The sequence below is a fragment of the Arvicola amphibius genome, chromosome 3 (genome assembly GCF_903992535.2).
Source record: "Arvicola amphibius chromosome 3, mArvAmp1.2, whole genome shotgun sequence".
NCBI lineage: Eukaryota > Metazoa > Chordata > Mammalia > Rodentia > Cricetidae > Arvicola > Arvicola amphibius.
Window position 1 is genome coordinate 46,193,622 of NC_052049.1, and position 19,134 is coordinate 46,212,755.

Genomic DNA, 19,134 nt, shown 5'->3' on the forward strand with positions numbered 1-19,134 from the left:
TGGCAGACAGACGTGTCTCTGGCTTCTTTGGGTTCTACCAGGTAGTAGTTAGAAAGATAAGGCCGATGCCTGAGGCCAAAATATCATCTTAAATAAGGCCTGTTAAAAATAGCCTCTAAATTCGAGCTGGGAGTGCACTTCTAAGACAGAGATTTGGAGGTACAGTTGATGACTTTTTGGGGGTAACTGAATAGATAAGTTCATGGAAGAATACACCCCGAAAAGGGCCTTGAAAACCAGGTCCAGTTCTAAGTGGAGCAAAGGAAAAATAGCATTTTGATTTGCAGATGGACAGCAAGCCAGCTAATCAGAGTAGTGAAGGCACATCTTTAGGTTGTGTGCACTCAACTAGGACATTTGTACACCGCGGTCGGTCCCTTAAGACTGTGTTTCTCCAAACTGGCCCATCAGGCACTGACTGACAGGGTTATAAGGTACCACTGGGACCCTGAAGATACAGAGATGAGAGGCTCGCTCTGCTACCTGACCAGTGTACGCCACAGGGAGATCTGTCCAGGAGCTACCTTTGGGTCCAGCCTGTCCTGTCTGCAACCTTTGTATACCTAAGTTGTTGGAACCATCTCGAACCATGGGCTTGTGGTCAGTGTCCAGCCAAAAAGCCTTCCGAAGTTTCTAGAATATAATGAGCTAAACCTGAGGGAAGTAAGAGCCTATGGACAACACGGAACAAGGGGCCTCAGGGCCAGGTGGGTAGTTTTGGGAACAAGGCTTCATCAGATGCACAGTGGAGAGAAGAATGAATGGGTCGCTGTCTCCCAGGGTTGGTAGGATGAAATGAGCTGACATAAATAAGCGGTGTGGCTTGGCGGGTGGAGTGGCCTGGATGTCAGTGCCGCTCCCCCTGTCACCTTGCCAATGCGCCTTTGCACGGTGCACAACATGTCCAACTGTGCACAGCGTCCCCTGTGCCATATCCACTTCATCTGGGCCCCAGTAGGCCCCAGTGTGCTTTCTGTGCAGGTTAAAACGGCCCATCCACTGTGTGTGTATTGTTGATTCCTTCTTCCCTATTCTTCAACTGTCCCGTGGGCTTTTTTCAAAACTGTTAGTTTAATCGGTTCGGCTACATTTCTAAAAGGCAAAAAACAAAAACTATTTCTCAGTTTGATCCCTTCCAGTTACAGGTCTGAGCACAGACTAATAATTCTCCAAATATACTCATAACACTGATAAACTTGGGTTTTCAAAGAAATTTTAGAAACCAGCTCATTTTGTTTATCCACCAGCCCTTTGAGGGAAAGATTTCTTGCTCTTATGGAAGGAGGCACAGGTGTGGCCAGGTGATTCAGAGAGTGCATTTTCAGAGTTCTGTTGTTAGCTTGCCATTCCCTCTGTTGCAAGAAGTCCTCAATATGTTTAAAGCTGAGTGGCAGGCTTTCTGGCATTTCTTACACTGCCCAGACGTGGAGAACTAAACTGATCTCGGCAGGGTAGCCACAGTAGGAACAGTGAACACAGGGTACCTCTGAATACCGCCCATATTTTGGATTTCACGGCCGTATTCAGAAATGCTAATGTAGCATAATTGGAGTCTAGTATTGCGCCCTCAAGCATGGAGGAGGCAACAAGTGGCTCTTTCTCCCCCTGTCCTCCTACACCTGTCGGAGTTAATTTTTAACCACTGGCGCATTGCAAAACATCCCTCCTGAAGAGCATAATTCATGCGTTGTGTTTGAAATGCTCTGGGCTGGGTTTTCAGCTGAGGCGTAAGCAAATGCTAAGACAGGGGGAAACAGTTTACTTTTCTCTCAATTCCCCCACCCCCATCCCATTGGGTTTCAAATGGGGTCTGACCTGAGTTGTTTCAAAGGTAAGGAATGAAACTTTGAGAAAGATGCATAGCCTGAGAGAGGGGTAGAGGTGAATGGAGGGAGAGCCCAGCTCCATCCCATTAAAACCAGCCAGTTTTATTCAAAGTCTGCACCAGCACTGTGAGCTCTGGGCACGTGCTGGGGATGGTTTTACTTTTGTTTTCAGGGCACAGCCTTCTCTGTCTCTCAAGGGACAGGATGGGTGGGGGGAGGTGGCTCTAATCACTGGGGAAAGAGTTCCCCTCTCCACTAGACAGTAGGCGTACCTTTGCAGCAAGCCCTTAGCCTGCCTCTGACTTTTTGCATATGTAAGCCTGGGTCTGTTTATTAACTGAAGCATGTTCTTCCTTAGTGTGTGTTCTTTGAGACCTCAGGACATGGAGTTATAGATTTACCTCCTGCTGGATGGCACTACTTTCTAAATTGTGTTCTGTTAAAATTATGAAGGAACTCATTCCTTTTACCGTCGATGATTGTGATTCATTGAGTTTTTTCTGCTGCCTCCTTTTCCATGGCTTTTACTCTTTAATAGTGGTGCTCAGAGTCTTTTGAGAAGAAGCAAGCTTTCCAGGTCTCAGACCATAGGTCCCTCCATGCCTGGAGAGGACTTATTCAGGGCAGAAACCATGTCCCAGAAGTTTCAAACCCATGTTAATGATCAGAAAGTTTCCTGACTCGGTGCATTCTGCTGGAAAGGAGAATCATGGCCCATCTTTGCCTCTGGAGGGAGTTGTACAGAACCCCCGAGGAAAGGGATACACGCTAGCTTGAAACATCCAGAAGGTGATGTGATCCTCTAGTTAGACTTACAAGGTTTCCTGTGTCCTGGGTCTCAGCAGTCCCAAGTAAATGGGACACTGAGAGAGCACAGGTTTTCTTAAAGGGGCTTAACAGGCAAATGGAAATTATTTCCTAGGTGTCATGACATCTGTTCCTTTGGTTTATTAGTGAATTGTATATCCAGCAGCATATTTGTAATCATATCTATTAGTTTGTGGGGCGTCTTGGTTCTAGAGAAGATGAAATGGGAAGTTTGGTTTTCTCTGAAGCAGCAGTGATTTGCTCGGTTCCACCAGCAGAGGGCTCCCTCCCTAAACTTATAAAGAGCATGAATCTTATCAGTGGGGACAGATTGTTCTTACTAACACTTGCAGCCCCACGGTAGAGAGTCCTTGGTAGCCAATTGATTGTACGCATTGGAAGGAAATTGTTTGCAACAAGGTGTTCATGGCTAATTGAAGGCTTTTTGGGAGTGTACTATTTTACCATAGATACTTTCGTTTTGAGACTCTCAAGAGTTACATTTTAATCTCTCTAGGAGGTTCTGAGGTAGGTCCAGACAGGTATGCTTAAGAAACCAAGGTATCTGTTTCTTCCAGAGGGGCACTTTTTTAAAGCAAGGCAATGCATGAATATAAGAAAGCAAATTTACTTTTCTTAAGCTAAAAGGAGCAAACCAGGAAACCAGAGTTTTGTTATAGGTGTGATTTTTTTTTTCTTCATGTGGCCTAAAAGAAAGTAAATTCCATTTCTTATCAGTTTTTACTTTCCTCAACCAAGGGAAGCTAAGAGCAGAGAATGGAGTTTAGTGCCAAAAATCTGAAGGTTGAGTTCTTTTTGTCTGGGGGTTTTTCCTCCCCTATAGTATGAAGGAATTGCCTGGGGTAATATCTAAATTACTGTTATGTTTTGGGTTTGTAGGCTTTTGTGCATTTTCTTTCTGGTTCAAAAGATTTAAGTGGAGGCTTCTGTGTCGATGCAATGGAAAAGTCCCAGGGAAAAACTTGAATTCTTTTCTGGCCAGCCAACAACCCTAAACCTAGTTAGTTGCAACTTTCTCAGATAAAGGACTAGAATCCACAGGAAGGTGTGTCCTTCTCTGTCCTATCCTTTGCAGCGCCCAGCCTGCAGTTAACCCAGTGCAGACACACCTCTTAGAAAGTCCTAGGACCTTGAAGGTGAGCTGAAGTTGACCTCTTGAAAAATCTGGGCTTGCAAGGAGGATGCCCTCCTGGGGCTGCCAGCCCGTGTGCCTGTGCGATGCTCTCTGTGAAGGGCTTTCCTGTTACACCTGCGGGGCCAACTGTGCCAATGTGTGGGAGGAGGGTGGACACGGGAGTGAGGCACCCTGTTCTGGGCTGTTCCGAGAGGTTCAGGCCTTCACAAACGCGGCTTTGATTCTATTTTTTGCTGAACTAGCTGGGCCATTTCCTGTGCTGCTTCACTGCGGGCCACTTGAGCCCCCGGAGCGGGGGCTGCCTGCACATACAGGCACCATGGCCACCAGGGAGGACTATTTTCAGCGCTCCCTTACAATGCCCTTCTCATTTCCAGGGCGAAAATGAGCAAGTTAGTCTTGCCTCGGTCACTTGTCAGCCTGATGACAACTTTGACTTTGACTTGCGTGCCCCTCCCCCTCCCCAAATCCCTAGCTCAGCAAATATTTGAACCTGCCCAAGTTAATCATGAAGCCGCGATCTTTATCTGAGCGAGACGGGCGAGCGTCCGCCAGGGCTCCTTTCTTCCCCAGCGCAGTAGCGCGACCCAGGGGGGCTCTGCTCACGGAGCCGGGGACGTGCTGCCGGGGCGGGGCTCGGGGCGGAGGGACCGGCTACAGCCTAGCCTGGGGGAGCCTGCTGCCGGGCGGAGAGTCGCGCGCCCCCGCCTTGCGCGCTCTCCTGCTAGGCTTGCGACTGCCGGTGCCGAGCGGGCGGGGGAGCCTCGGGGGCTGGGCCCACTTGGTGGAAGAACAGCTTCTTTGGATTTTTTTTTCTCGGTGGGATACTGGCAGTTCAAAGCGAAACCGCTGAAATGCATAACCTACAAAGTAAGTCGCTTTTCATTTATGCACTTTTCCATACCGGGCTCTTTATCTGCAAGCCGTCCTCTCTAGTTTGGCTGGAGCGGGTGTATATGAGTGTCTGTGTGTGCACTGGGAGTGAGTGCTGCCTGGGGAGAACAGATGGGCGATTAGGGGAGACACTCCCTTCTGTCCTCCAGGGGGGGACACTGTGGGGGAAGAGATGGCATTTAGGTTTGGAGTTTAGAAAGTGGGGGTCAGGAAGTTGGGACCAAGCCAGAGCTTGCAGAGAACATGGAAAATCACCTGTCTCTCTGACCTGCCCCTTGGGTCCCCTTGCCACATGGCAGCAGCAATCTGCGGCTAGGCTTCCTGTATGAGTACTGCACACTGGCCCTTTCGGGATGATCCGTGGGGTTGGTTAGACTGCCAAGGGAACTTGTCCCTCTACTTTTTGGGGAAGACTCAACATTTTTATTCAACTATTGTTTTTTTCATCTTTTCTAAGGACATACTTCATGACTTTTTACCATTTTTATTTGAATTTTAGGATAGATTTAAATTTTAGTTTAGATTTACTTCAACTTATAGGCAAATAGTGAAGTGTGAATGGGAAGGAACAGGGTTGAGTCTGCTGCTGTCTCCAATAAGGCAGAAATGCCCTAGGGAGGGGACTCAAGTGGACAGCAGCCAGGGAAGAGAATGCCTTGCTCTACTTTTCATACTGTGTGATTCCAAATGTGGTAGAAATCTAAAGGGGCTTCTGTGTTCCGTCCGTCTTCCCACGGGTGCATAGCACACACCCCCACAGAGCCCACTCTCGTTTTTAAAATGAAGCCATGTCCACATTGGAGCAGTACCCGCCACAGTCATGTAAATGTCAAGAGATTCCTTTCCTCAGTGGCTGTGTACATGAGGCTCCAGCTGCGGTGACAGAATCACATGCAGAATGATTAAAAGAACCAGACTCAATCATAAGGTTTGTAGAGAAATTGATTTCTTTATATTGACCACTGCTAAGTATTGTCCCCCAAGTAAGGCACTGAGCTAAAGAGAGAAGAGGGGAGGGCTTGGAGAGAGAGAGAGAGAGAGAGAGAGAGAGAGAGAGAGAGAGAGAGAGAGAGAGAGAGAGAGAGAGAGAGAGAGTACATCACCTTTTTTAAAGCAGCTAGCAGTGAGACTGGTTCCTGAGTGAGCCACTTGGCAGAGAGCACCTGAACTCTGCCTTCTGATATATGGCCTCTTATTTTGGCAGAAGCACCTCATTGTCCAGTCGTATTAGGTAGAAACATTGAAACTCAATGTGGACCATTTATGCTATCATTTCTGCAAATAATAGGCGTCTTCATTCCTGTGCTGAGTTTGCATGATTTATTCTGTAAAGCCTCGTTTTGACCTTGGGATATTCTGGTAGAGGCATTTTGTCTGAGTACTGTCTTTTAGCTTCCTCTTTTAATGTGGTACATTTATGGCCATGCTTAAGAACTGTGGAAGACTGTCTTAAATATTCAGAGCGGTAGATCCTTTCTGCCTCTTGCATAGAGGAGCGATATCTAAGGGCTGTAAAACAGAGCTTAAGGGCAGTAGTTTGATGCTCCTGTAAGATTTTTATGCCACGGACCAGCCAGGCTATCTCTAAGCCCAGATGCACTGAGGGACAGAGCTAGAAGCTGCCGGTGTATCAGCCCTTGTCAATCTGCCAGCAGCGGAATGTACCATGCTGCAGGGAGTAATAAAAGGGAATTAGAGCACTCACTGCTGGAAGAGAGCAGGCAAATTAAACACCTTTCGAAACGATGAGCGTGCAGACATTGCAGCCGTGTGGCATGGAGGCTCTCGGAGAGAGGCTGGGGCCGTGTGAAGCTGGTATCCAGGAGAACCGATGAAGCAGGAGTGGTCTGGTGACATTTTTCTGACTTGATTGGCTGGGGCGTGTGATGTAATAGGTTACAGTGCAGCCCGTATAGGTTTTAAAATGAATTCCAAGGCACCATTACAAAGAAAGCCGGACTCTTTTCTTATGACTGAGCACAGCCGAGGAAACTCTCGCACAAATGTACACCACGGTTTGGACTATGGAAGACCTGGACTTAGAGTGTGCCAAGACAGATATAAACTGTGGCACGGACTTGATGTTTTATATAGAAATGGATCCACCAGGTAATACTGCAGTATTAAAGGAGAAGCTAGTTAATTTTCTGACTTTATAATTTTTTTTTTTTTTTTTTTTTGGAAAGCTGCTGTTAACAGATCCTCTCGAGGTTGCTATTTTTACTAATTTGTTTCACGGTTTAAAATTAGTCTGATTAGAACTTTAAAATTAAACAGACTGAACTGTAGCAGCAAGCTCGGGCTGTATTTAATACAAGCTGGTTCTTGCTGAACGGCTGGTATCTGGATTCCACTTTTTCCGCTTCTGGCATCCTTTGTTAATTATGATCCTTGGCAAGTTGGGCTATATTGTTGTGTATTGTTCCTTTAATTAAGGGGACGTGTCCTTTGTGCTGTTTTCTCTGCTGGCTGTGGACTCTGGCAGCGTGGTACTTTGCTGTGATAACGCCGGGTGCTTGAGAAAGCTGGTGAGAGAGGTAGCAGTGACTTAAACTCAGGTCTGCTGACCTGAAAGGCTTGTGAATCAGATGTTGGAGACTTGCTTGCTCTCCTGCTGAGAGACTATAATGGAAAAAGAAGTGGGCTTTCCTTGCCTTTGTAAAAAGAGTCTTGTTAGACACCTGAAATCTTTTGGGGGCATAAATTGAAACAGTCACAGTGCTTTCAAAGTTAGTGGTCTCAGATTTAGGTAAAAATCCTAGGCTCCTTTGGTTGGTGCCTCTGGGGTCAGCCCTCCCTGCAATGAGGAAACTCAGAAATGCCTAAGGCATCTTGTCACCTTTTTGTCTGGACAGGCACACTGATTTGACATTGAAGAGGAGGATAGGGGTTCTAACCTAATGTGTGGAGCACAATGTCCCCCCAGCAGAATGGTAGCAGGTCAGAGAGGAGTTTCCTGAAGTGGCTTTGGCAGAGCCATGCCTGACGAACTAACATAGAGAAACCCAGTTCTTAAAACACACTGCTGTAAAATGAGGGCTTTTAAAAAAATGTGCTTACCGTGCTCCTGCAGGACAGAGCAACCAAATTTGTCTTTCATAATTAAGGAAGAGAAAAAAGGAAAGCCAACTTCTGTTATTTCTGCTGCTCAGATGTTCCTAGTTACTTTCTTTAGATGGAGCTGCCTGGGCACACAACTTTAATACAGCTGAAACCTAGAGGTAGAAATGTCGACTCTTGGTTAGCATTGACATTTTCTCCCATAGCCAGTCCTTTTTATTTCTAAACCTCTAGGTCGGTCTGTCTGTCTGTCTGTGTTGTCCTCCCCCCACCACCCTCCTCCACTACTTTTTCCTTTTCAGTTTTTGTTTTTAAACCATATTTTGAGATTTCTTTTGAAAACAAATACCCGCTGTGGTCCATGGAACTGTGAATTCCTGGTGTCTTCTCCCCCACCCCTCTACCACTGTAAATGTCTTAGTAAATTCAACTGCCTTTTAACTGAAAATAGAATTTTTGTGCATTTTTAATTAAAATAAAATGAAACCACTTCCTCCTTACTCTTCGCTGCTGTAATGAAATGTTGTCCATCTGAAAAGATGTGATCCTAATTTGAAACGTGCACTTGGAGTTAGGATTGCAAACAACTTTCTTTTCCTCCTTTGCCTGCAGCACTGCCCCCGAAGCCACCCAAGCCCACGACTGTAGCCAACAACGGCATGAACAACATGTCCCTACAGGATGCTGAGTGGTACTGGGGAGACATCTCAAGGTAAGACCGTGGGGCTCTGCCTTTCCACCAGATGCAGGGAGGCTTCCAGTAAGAGAACAGAAAGCACCAGCTTGCTGAGTTCCATTTTTAGGATGTCATCCAACATAAGCATGAAGCATAGTTGGTTCCCTTCCAAAGACGACCAGAAAAGTCACCGAGCACCGGAGCAGTGTGGGTGCTGGATGACACAGGAAATTAAATACCCAGGAAGCTTCCCTGTGGACAGAGATGTCAGGGAAGCTCCCAGGGTGACAGAGCACTGCCCGCTTTCTCTCCAGTGAGCAGGACTTTAGGAATCCAGGTTATTGCTTCCCTCATAAACCCTTGTAGCTTTTCAAGTGGTTAGTGAGTGGGCTGGAAGAGCCTCTTTGTGGACTATGACTTTCTGTGCCGATTTATCAGAAACTGTTTTTAAAAGGGGGGAAACAATTCTTGTATTATAGAGATGCCAATAGTGTAAATGGATATATATATATATATATATATATATATATATATACACATACATACATAAGTGTAGGTGTCATGCACTTATTTTTAGTGGGATGAATTTATGACATTTCTGTATCAGCAAAGAGAAATTGTTAATTAGTTTTATGTGCAATAAGCAACATGTGACCCCACAAGGACAGGAGGATGTAAGATGTGGGACCTCTGGATTTTCTGCTAAGTGTCTGTGAAGGCTAAGGGTATGGCCCAGTGGTACAGCAATCCTGAGTGCAGGAGGGGAAATGGGGTGCGTGTCTGTCGTCTGTCTGTCTGTCTAAATGTGTGGTCTTTCAAAGTTGAAAAGTAAGCATGGTCCTTCGTTGTGTTCATTCCAGGGAAGAAGTGAACGAAAAGCTCCGAGATACAGCGGATGGGACTTTTCTGGTACGAGACGCGTCTACTAAGATGCACGGAGATTATACTCTGACACTAAGGTGAGCCAGGGAGGCAGCTGCAGTGGGGATGTCTGGGACGTCATGAAAACATTTCTTCATTAGAGTCCTTTCTCCTTAAACCTGAACATAATGGGTTTCATTATAGAAATTCAAAACATGCTTGTTCTTCCCTCTCCCTGACTTCCTTCTCCTGTCTCCCTCTTCTAAGATGCCCCCCCCATCAGAAAACTTTAATAATCATTAGTTTTCTATTGTATTTACAGGAAAGGAGGAAATAACAAATTAATCAAAATCTTTCACCGAGATGGAAAATATGGCTTCTCTGATCCATTAACCTTCAACTCTGTGGTTGAACTAATAACCCACTACCGGAATGAGTCTCTCGCTCAGTATAACCCCAAGCTGGATGTGAAGTTACTCTACCCGGTGTCCAAATACCAGCAGGTAATTTAATCAGCATTCCTCCCACCACAGGAGCACAGGGCCAAGCCACTCTCCGGCGTAGAAAATGATTTGAAATTGGCTTTTGACAAACCTTTACACCATGACTAGAATTTCACAATGGCTGAGTCAGATAACATGTTGGCTGTTTCAGTAAGGACTGTTACTGGAATAAATACCTGATCAACTGAGTTTTCCCCTTCCTTTTGTATATCCTTCCAGGATCAGGTTGTCAAAGAAGATAATATTGAAGCTGTAGGGAAAAAATTACATGAATATAATACTCAATTTCAAGAAAAGAGTCGGGAATATGATAGATTATATGAAGAATACACCCGCACGTCCCAGGTGAGTTTAAGATAGTTTGGACTAACACGTGTTATAATCAGATTCAAAAGAGTTGTGTCTAACCCGTTTCAGTAGAGCCCATGCGTATAAGAATCCCACGTTAGGCTTGCTTCTAACTGGCGGGGTCATTGTGAGCTTTCAGCCGATGCAACATGAGTCCTGACTTGAGACTTCTGTTTAGGCCTGACTTTTCATCATAACTGCTAGTGGCAGTTTGTCCAAACTCTGGGATGGAAATTTCATATCCATCCCCCCTGCTGTGAGGAGAAGCGACTGTGTCCACTGTGTTGATTGCCAGAGGAGAAAATAGCATGGATGATATAAATAATATTAATTGAAAAGACTAACGAGGTTGTACCTATATATTTAGGAATGCACATGCAATAGTTATTGAAAAAGAGGCCATAAATTTGAAAGAGAGGAAGGAGGGGCATATGGGAGGGTTTAGAGAGGGGAAAGGAGAAAATGATATCATTATACTGTAATCTCAAAAACAAAGTAAAAATAATTTTGAAAAGTGAAGGTAGACAGAAAATTCTCCACAAGAAACGTCTGTTTCAATGTCCTTTGACTAGAGTTTGTGAATTCCTGTTCAGCCCTGCCAACAGAGCGCACGCTGGCCTTCCCTATCTCCTGGTCCTGTATTGAGGATGTACAGTACAGATTTTTCCCCACCCCCCAGCCCCTTGCTACTGTTGTCTAGACAACACAGCACAGCTGTTTACATAGCATTGATGTTGTATCAGGCTTAAGCAATTTAGAGATGATTTGGAGTTGATGAGATGAGAAAAATCGCACGGCCCTCGCGTGGCCGTGGCATCATTTCAATAAGGAACTTAAGCATCTGGCTGTTAGGGGCCAAGAGGGCTCCTGTAACTAAGCTGATGGTGCCCATGGAAGCCTGTACCGACCAGCGGCACGTCGGCATCGCATCATTAGCAAGCTTGTCTCTCACGGTGAGAAGTCGTGTTCTGAAAGGGATGACGTTGTCTTATGAAACTTGTGTTGCAGGAAATTCAAATGAAAAGAACAGCTATTGAAGCATTTAATGAAACCATAAAAATATTTGAAGAACAATGCCAAACCCAGGAGCGGTACAGCAAAGAATACATCGAAAAGTTTAAACGGGAAGGCAACGAGAAAGAAATTCAAAGGTAGATGAGCCATGAGCACCCCCTGTACCCATCCCCAGTACCCTTGTGACAGAAGTAACAAAAATTGTTTAGGACTGGTCAGACTGATGCTCCTCCCGTTCCTGGCATCTGAGCAATTTTAAGGTGGACTAACCAAAGCTTCCTAAATTTGGGGGGACCTTGCGTGGTGTGCCCAGATACTTAGCAATATGTTTCCCTCCTGCCTGCAGGATTATGCATAACTATGATAAGCTAAAGTCTCGCATCAGTGAGATCATTGACAGTAGGAGGAGGCTGGAGGAAGACTTGAAGAAGCAGGCAGCTGAGTATCGTGAGATCGACAAGCGCATGAACAGCATTAAGCCAGACCTCATTCAGCTGAGAAAGACAAGAGACCAATACTTGATGTAAGTGTTTGAAATAGAGCCCGAAGAACTGACGGTGGCTAAAATCAAAGACGAGTCCTCAATGGCTTTTCTTTTTTTGCAAAAACTCTTTCAGGTGGCTCACGCAGAAGGGTGTTCGGCAGAAGAAGCTGAACGAGTGGCTGGGCAACGAAAACAATGAAGAGTAAGTAGCTGCTGAGGGTGGGGGGCAGCCGGGGTTGCTGCCAACAGGCGCTCACCGGCCTTAGCACCTCCGACAAGCAAACGTGTGTAAACTCAGTAGCATTAGCCAGTGATTTACAAAGGGAAAGTTGAATCCAGGCCGTTTGGGGCCGTTTTTTGTTTCATTTTGTTCTTTGTTTTCCCCGTAATTGTGGAAATCGACTCTGTGTCCATAATGATGTCCCTGAGCTTCAGAAAGAAAAAAAAAAATCCCCAAATATTTTTGGAAGAATGAGAGAAAAACAATTATGTTTAGTTTAGTTTGAAGGTGAAGTATATGTTTGGTTTGAATTAATTGAGCACTGACAGTCTTCTCAGGACTGTCTGCCCGGGTACCTAAGGGTGATTGCCAACTTGAAGATGGAGATAGTAATAACTTCTGCTAGCGATTCACCCTGGGGGAGGGGTGGCGAGGAGGTGGAGTCCTCTGATCCACCTGCTTGGAAGGGGACCCTGGGGCAGGCCAGGATTCCCACTGCCTGCTCTCACTCACTCACTCACTCACCTTTGCTTTTGCCCGGGCAGCCAATACTCACTGGTAGAAGACGACGAGGACCTGCCCCACCACGATGAGAAGACTTGGAATGTCGGAAGCAGCAACCGCAACAAAGCCGAGAATCTATTACGAGGGAAGCGAGATGGCACTTTTCTTGTCCGGGAGAGCAGTAAGCAGGGCTGCTACGCCTGCTCTGTAGTGTAAGTAGCTCCAGAAAACTTAACTCATTACGTTTCCTTCATTTGTTCATTTGAAAGATCAGGATCTGAAAGCTTGTTAACCTCGGAGGATCATACTATGGTTAGTCTAGCCAGACAAATGAATCCGTTAAGAACCTAACAGACACATGTCACCATATAGTAGGACAACTGGGACTTGGGTTCTAGTATTGGGACAAGTTAATTCCTAGATGTCTTGAGGTCTTTTTTCCCCTCATCTTAATTATAAACAGAAATGGCCATGCCTTCCCACTGCCCCCACCCCTCTAGAAGCCAGTAGAGTTAGAATTCATGGTTATGTTTTGTGAGAGCATCACCGAAAATAGATAAAGGAATTCTTCAGGGACTGACCAAAGTAAGAAGAAAGGTAGGACCCCACCGTGGTCATGCAGAGATACACCCGGGAGGAGGCATAGTCTTGTCTTGTCGCCTAGTTCGTTTTAGTTCATAATAGTTTAGGGAGTACTTTGAAAAGTAAAATTTGAAGCCGGGCGGTGGTGGCGCACGCCTTTAATCCCAGCACTCGGGAGGCAGAGGCAGGCGGATCTCTGTGAGTTCGAGACCAGCCTGGTCTACAAGAGCTAGCTCCAGGACAGGTCCTAAAGCTGCAGAGAAACCCTGTCTCGAAAAAAAAAAAAAAAAAATTGAAGGTTGAGCTTGATGTCTGTAATCCTAGCACTCAGAGTGACTGAGATCAGCAGAGGCTGTGTATGGAGACCCTGAGTCAATCAAAAGAGTCACTAGCATCATTGGGACAAAGAAATAAATGTCCTCTTGTGTGGAAAGACACGACAAGTACCTTATGTTCTATGGCCAATCGTTGCTTCGTGTAAGAGCTGTTCCTATAAGAGAGAGAGAGGGAACTGTGATTAGGACAGGAGAATGAGAGAACGGAATTCTGAGTAAATGCCAAGATGGAGAGCCTGAATGAGACCTGGTGAGCGTAGCCAGAGGAGAGCTAGAGACTCACAGAGACAGTGCTACCAGTACCTAGGAGGTGGGAAATTGCCCCCTGTCACATGCTTGCCAAATGTAACATGCAACCACCCATCTATAGATCATATCTCACAGGCACCCTAATACATATGCCTCTCTCTCCTTTAAACCATTTAACCATTGACCAGTCCAGTGAAGCAGGCCCAGATGATCAGCCCTTGTGTGTGTTGCTTGACCAGTAAAAGTGGCGCTAATAGTTCACTATGGCTTTGAGACTGAGACTTTGGCTTCCCAGGAGGGACACAGACCCACTCACTGTGCCCTTCCCTGATGATGACTTTGTTAAAAATATATATCCAGCAGCATTCCAGATTGTCTGAGACCAGCTCAAAAGACTCTTCTGGTTTCCTCTCCCCTCTCCAGGGTAGACGGCGAAGTCAAGCATTGCGTCATCAACAAGACTGCCACCGGCTACGGCTTCGCTGAGCCCTACAACCTGTACAGCTCCCTGAAGGAGCTGGTGCTCCATTATCAACACACGTCCCTCGTGCAGCACAATGACTCCCTCAATGTCACACTAGCATACCCGGTATATGCACAACAGAGGCGATGAAGCGCGCTGCCCTCGGATCCAATTCCTCACCTTCAAGCCACCCAAGGCCTCTGGGAAGCAAAGGGCTTCTCTCTCCAGCCCGACCTGTGAACTGAGCTGCAGAAACGAAGCCGGCTGTCTGCACATGGGACTAGAGCTTTCTTGGACAAAAAAAAGAAGTCGGGGAAGACCCAGCAGCTGAAGGCTGTTGGATGATTAGACATTTCTAACCTTATTCTTTTTCTTTCTTTTTTAATTTAAAGCCACAACACACAGAGAAAAAGAAATGCAAAAATCTCTCCGTGCAGGGACAAAGAGGCCTTTAACCATGGTGCTTGTTAATGCTTTCTGAAGCTTTACCAGCTACAAGTTGGAACTTTGGAGACCAGAAGGTAGACAGGGCTGAAGAGCCCGCGCCTGAGACCGCTTGGTCCAGCCTGGTTTAGCCTGGGTGTCGCTGGGTGTGGTGAACCCAGACATGTTGCACTGTGGGTTGTTTCCTTTGTAATGAATGAACGATATGGAGCAGAGAGGCACATCTGCTTCCACGGGACACTTTGAGAGAACACCGACCTGGTATGTTTGGAGGAAAAACAGAAACACCAGAAAATGTCTTGCTTAAAACTTGTCAAAGCAACAACAGAAAAATGAGTGTGGACAAGGGGACTTGAAAATGACATTCAGTATATAAAATATGTATATAATATTGGGTGACTAACTATCAAATAGATGGATTTGTATCAATACCAAATAGCTTCTGTTTTGTTTTGCCGAAGGCTAAGCGTGCAGCGCTATGCAATTCTTCATTTTTGTTATGTTGTTACCAGTTTCAAATACACTTTCAGAATAAGCTTCCTTCATCCCGATTTTTTTGTTGCTTGAAAATATTGTTTCTCGTTTTTGTTAATATTTGTTTTGTTATTCTTCATTTTTTTTTAAAAAAAAGAAATGTACAGGATGCCAGAAAGGAAAATGGCTTAAGAATTAAAACTATGAAATATTTTACAGTTTCTCTTGTACAGAGTACTTGGCTGTTAGCCCAAGGTTAAAAAGTTCATGACATTTTTTTTTTTTGACTAAATGTTGGGCAGGGCCTGATAAGCTTCAAAGCTGCTTTATTCAATAAAAAAGAAAAAGAAAATGCTATATGATATGACAAAGTATTGCTGAGTCCAACAGTGTTGTTTTAAGACTCTTGAAGTACGGTACCTGGCAATGTTTCTTTCCTAGTGAATTGTGAACTTCTTGAATCTGGAGGGGAAGGTAGCCACGGGTTGTCACGGGGGTGGGGGTGGGGGCAAGGTGGTGTGCACTTTCTCGGGATTCCAGAGAAGGGGAGAACCATTGAAGAAGGAGGCTGCTTGTCTCCATCTTTTGCCATCTGAACATCTGAATGTGGTAGGCATTACCCATCAACAGCAACTCCAGACCTACTGTAACTCCATGCAGTGCAGCTGGCCAGCATCTCCGTTCTCACCAAGGAAGTGCTGAGTTTGTTTTGGGGTTCCTGGAACGTGCTCGTTGTTGTTGTTGTTGTTGTTGTTATTGTTGTTGAACACACTGGTTTTCAAGGTTGAATCCCTGCATTTAGAAAATGTGTTCTTTCTCTTTTTTAATATTGGACTAGTCACGGCAGCCAGCCACCCTTCCTTTCAGCAAAAGCATGGTCTGAAAAACAATCCTTTAGTTGGACGCTTGTTATTTTCCTGGCTCTCCGTTCACTTTAGAATGTACAGCGAGTAGACCCGAGTAGATGGTCGCTGTGCTTTGTGGAAATTGTTAAAAGAGATACAAATGGCAGTTCTTCTCACTCACATCTTTGTGCATGCTGTACTTCACGGTGAGGAAGGGGAGCAGGTGGTGGCATCTTTAGGATAAGAGTTCGAGTTTCCCTACCCTGATGTACGTGTGCGAAAGCTGGCGTGTTTGTCGGGAATTGTCACGTGCAGTGAAGAGGGGAGGCTAACCAAAGTCACGGTCACAGCCCTGGTAGACTCAAGGGCCGTCTCTTCAGTTTCACGTTCCCTTTTTATATCAGACGCACCCACGACTTTCTCTCCCCTTTCGAGGCTGAGGTGAAGGGTTTCTGTGTCTTTGAATGTTGCTGTTTTCACCTTTTGGAATTTGCAACCCAGTGGCTGGGTTAATGGTCTGTAGACTGTATTGTTTTTCTTCCTCTGAAACCACTGCCCATCCTCTCAAGCAGAAGTCAGTCAGCCAGACTGTGAGCCTGCAAACCTGACTCTTCTAAGCTGACTGCACCCTTATTGCCAGACAGTTGATGATTTCCCTGGGTTTACTCTGGGCTTTGCAACCTCCAGTGGCAGCATTCCGCCATGCCACCTACGACTGAACAGTCAATTGTAAGCTAGGTTTGCAGGTGGACTTTGCTTTCTTTCTTTTCTTCCTTTTCCTTTTTTATTCTTTTCTTTCTTTCAATAGCACATCATGTATGCTATCAAATGCAAATAACTTTTATTTTAATTTTAAAATGGATCTGAAATTGGCAATTTCATTACAAGTTCTGTTACCTTTTTTTTTCTTCAACACTCTTTGCAAGATGACTTTCAAAACCATCTCATCTCATAAACTTGGGTACAATAGATTTTCCATTCGTCAGAAGGCAGAAGTCATTTGTCCTCTCTAAGAGGGAGCTCTGCCACACCTGGCCTGCTGAATGCCTTTTTGATGACAGGTTAGTACGCCCACCAACTCTGTCCTTAGAGAAGCTTGATCATTAAGCTTCTGTGATTCCATCAGGGCAGGCATTCAGAAGCGTTCATTGAGTGGCCCGTGAGTGTAGATGGATACAGCACTCCTGATCTGTAAGTGTGCCTACATAGTTTTTCTCACATCCTAAAGACAGCCAGACACTAAGCTGCGGACAGGCTGAGCTAGACTATAGAAGTGGGAGGGCTGGGACCTCATGTCTCACACCAGAGTGGTCATAACCACATGAAAAGGCAGCAAGCGTATGTTTGCAACATTTGGCAACTTCACGGCCCTGGATATATGTATATATGTATATGTGCATGGACTGTGTTTCGAGTACACCTTTCAGCCACGCAGATCCACAGTCGAGTTCAAGTGCATACCAAGCAGATGTCTAGTGCAGTTCTTGTGTATGTGTATGGCCTTTTTCCCCTTTGGTGTTGCTTTGTGTTGTCTTATAAGAGTGAAAATTGTTGGCAAATGAAGTGAGAAGTTCATCATTTGACTTTTTTCTTTCTGTTTTTAGGAGCTATGCCCTTTCAGGTAGCAGGTCTGGATGACTTGCTTTCCTGACGTATCCTCGTTTTCAGTGTTGTCAAGTCAGTGTGTGTGTCTGTGCGCTGTCCTTGTGAGGAACCAATCGCTTTGTCATAGATCTGGTCTTGAACTAGTAACTTGTTTGGGAAGTCCTGCTGATGTTCCTTATTGGGAGACAGTTCCTGCTGGTTTTCCCAACTGTGCTTTTCGCGATGCATGATATCTAAGTCAGTTGGAAAGCGGGCTTTGCTGTCTGTTCGAATTTAGGGTCATTTAAGAAAGGGGCAGTTAAAAGCACAATGCCTCACATGGGACAAAGTTCCAAAATGCCAAATTCTCCTATTTTTTACGAAAATCTATAGTTATATAAAATAACTAGTACTGGGGGGTAGGGAGGAAGTGGCTCAACTGGTCAGACTCTCCAGCTTCACACTGAACTTGTCACCATGAGATAGCATTGGCTGCCCAGGATGCTGCTATTTAAGAAAAAAAAAAGCAAACAAAACAACAAAAAAAATACCCCTCATTTCTATGTGTGTATTTTTTAAAGCTACACTCTGTTCAATGTTTTTACAGATCTGTTTATATGACATTGATAAAATAAAGTTGGTCTTTTGACGAGAGGGAGGATGTGATTTTGACGAGAGGGAGTTGTAATTTTGCCTTTACAAGGCAATGGGGGTGGGGTGGGGAGGGAGTGTGCCTCCTTGACATTTTGTTCAAGCTATAGATTCAGTGAAGCTATGTATTGTTTTAAGTTGCTTAATGCATTGTATTAGGTCCTCAAACAGAATAAAGGTTGTTTTGAAACTTAAGTTTCCATCTGGAGTTCTAGTTTTCACCAGAGACATTTCTAAACCTCCACCACCCCATTTGTTCCTCTCTCCTAACTCAGCTTTATAAACAAAAGGTACAGATTGGTCGCTCGGGAGTGCTCAATATTATTTACGTAGCATCTTAATGCTTTTATGGTAAAATTACATATGTCTAGGTGGTAGCATTTCAAGGCTTGTTCATAAAAATAAAAAGTCTCATTTTCCTCCATCCTTCCCGTCCTCCACCCAACCTTAACAATTAGCTCCTAATACCTATGGTTTGGATGGCTTCTGGTGTTGTCTTTTGTACACTGGGTGATTTAAACTGGTACAAGAACAGAGTGCAGTGGTGAGACCTGCAGTTGTAAATGGGGCCAAGTTACTCCCCTAATACCAGTTAGCATCGCAATGCCTGGCCAAGAAGCAGCTCTTCCTATGAACCTTCCCCACTGACATTTCCTGCTTGCTGAAGCTATGGCCGCAGCGCTGTGTGTTCATACGTGGGTCCCGCATTTTATGTGTTGAGCACAGTGAGGCTGCTGGATAAGAAGACTTGATCTAGGGGTAGGTGTTGAGAGTAAGCCACTGTCATGCCAACAATGACCATTGCATATTAAGCATGGTGGTGGCTCTGAGGTTAATGTCCCGTCTATTTCTAGCTCTGGGGCATCATAGAGCTCATTTCCTGGATCTTATACCCTCTGGTGTCCATGAGTGAGTCTCCTCCATGGCTGCAGTTTCTGCTGTACTGATTTTCTCCTGCAGCTGCGAATGTTAACCTGTGTATTCGCTCTTCGATAAGGCTCTGGTCAAGTTTTCCAAATATCTGCAGTCTGGTGCTGCTTTTAACCCTGTTTTCCCAATATAGCCTCGTTTTGGTTTCTGAACCCTTTCGTCTGCTGAGTGAGTCTCCTTACTTAATTCTGCCTGTAAGGAGAACACATATTACCGAGTGGCAG

The 19,134-nt window shown here is 45.2% G+C and overlaps 1 protein-coding gene across 3 annotated transcripts in view; it reads left to right on the forward strand.

Annotated features, from left to right (window-relative positions):
• The window catches only part of Pik3r1 (phosphoinositide-3-kinase regulatory subunit 1), an 85,893-nt gene extending 67,718 nt beyond the window's left edge, over window positions 1-18,175 (forward strand). The window contains exons 1-10 of one of the 3 annotated variants that reach the window (XM_038321583.2): window positions 4,421-4,659; window positions 8,356-8,455; window positions 9,280-9,378; window positions 9,603-9,783; window positions 10,003-10,128; window positions 11,140-11,282; window positions 11,492-11,668; window positions 11,763-11,831; window positions 12,395-12,565; window positions 13,943-18,175. In XM_038321583.2, the coding sequence (XP_038177511.1) occupies window positions 4,644-4,659; window positions 8,356-8,455; window positions 9,280-9,378; window positions 9,603-9,783; window positions 10,003-10,128; window positions 11,140-11,282; window positions 11,492-11,668; window positions 11,763-11,831; window positions 12,395-12,565; window positions 13,943-14,132 (1,272 nt within the window). In that variant the 5' untranslated portion in view covers window positions 4,421-4,643 and the 3' untranslated portion in view covers window positions 14,133-18,175. Of the gene's footprint in view, window positions 1-4,420; window positions 4,660-5,822; window positions 6,793-8,355; window positions 8,456-9,279; window positions 9,379-9,602; window positions 9,784-10,002; window positions 10,129-11,139; window positions 11,283-11,491; window positions 11,669-11,762; window positions 11,832-12,394; window positions 12,566-13,942 lie in introns of those variants that run through there. The other 2 variants (XM_038321584.2, XM_038321582.2) reach the window with 2 other exon arrangements.
• The last annotated feature ends 959 nt before the right edge of the window (window positions 18,176-19,134 follow it).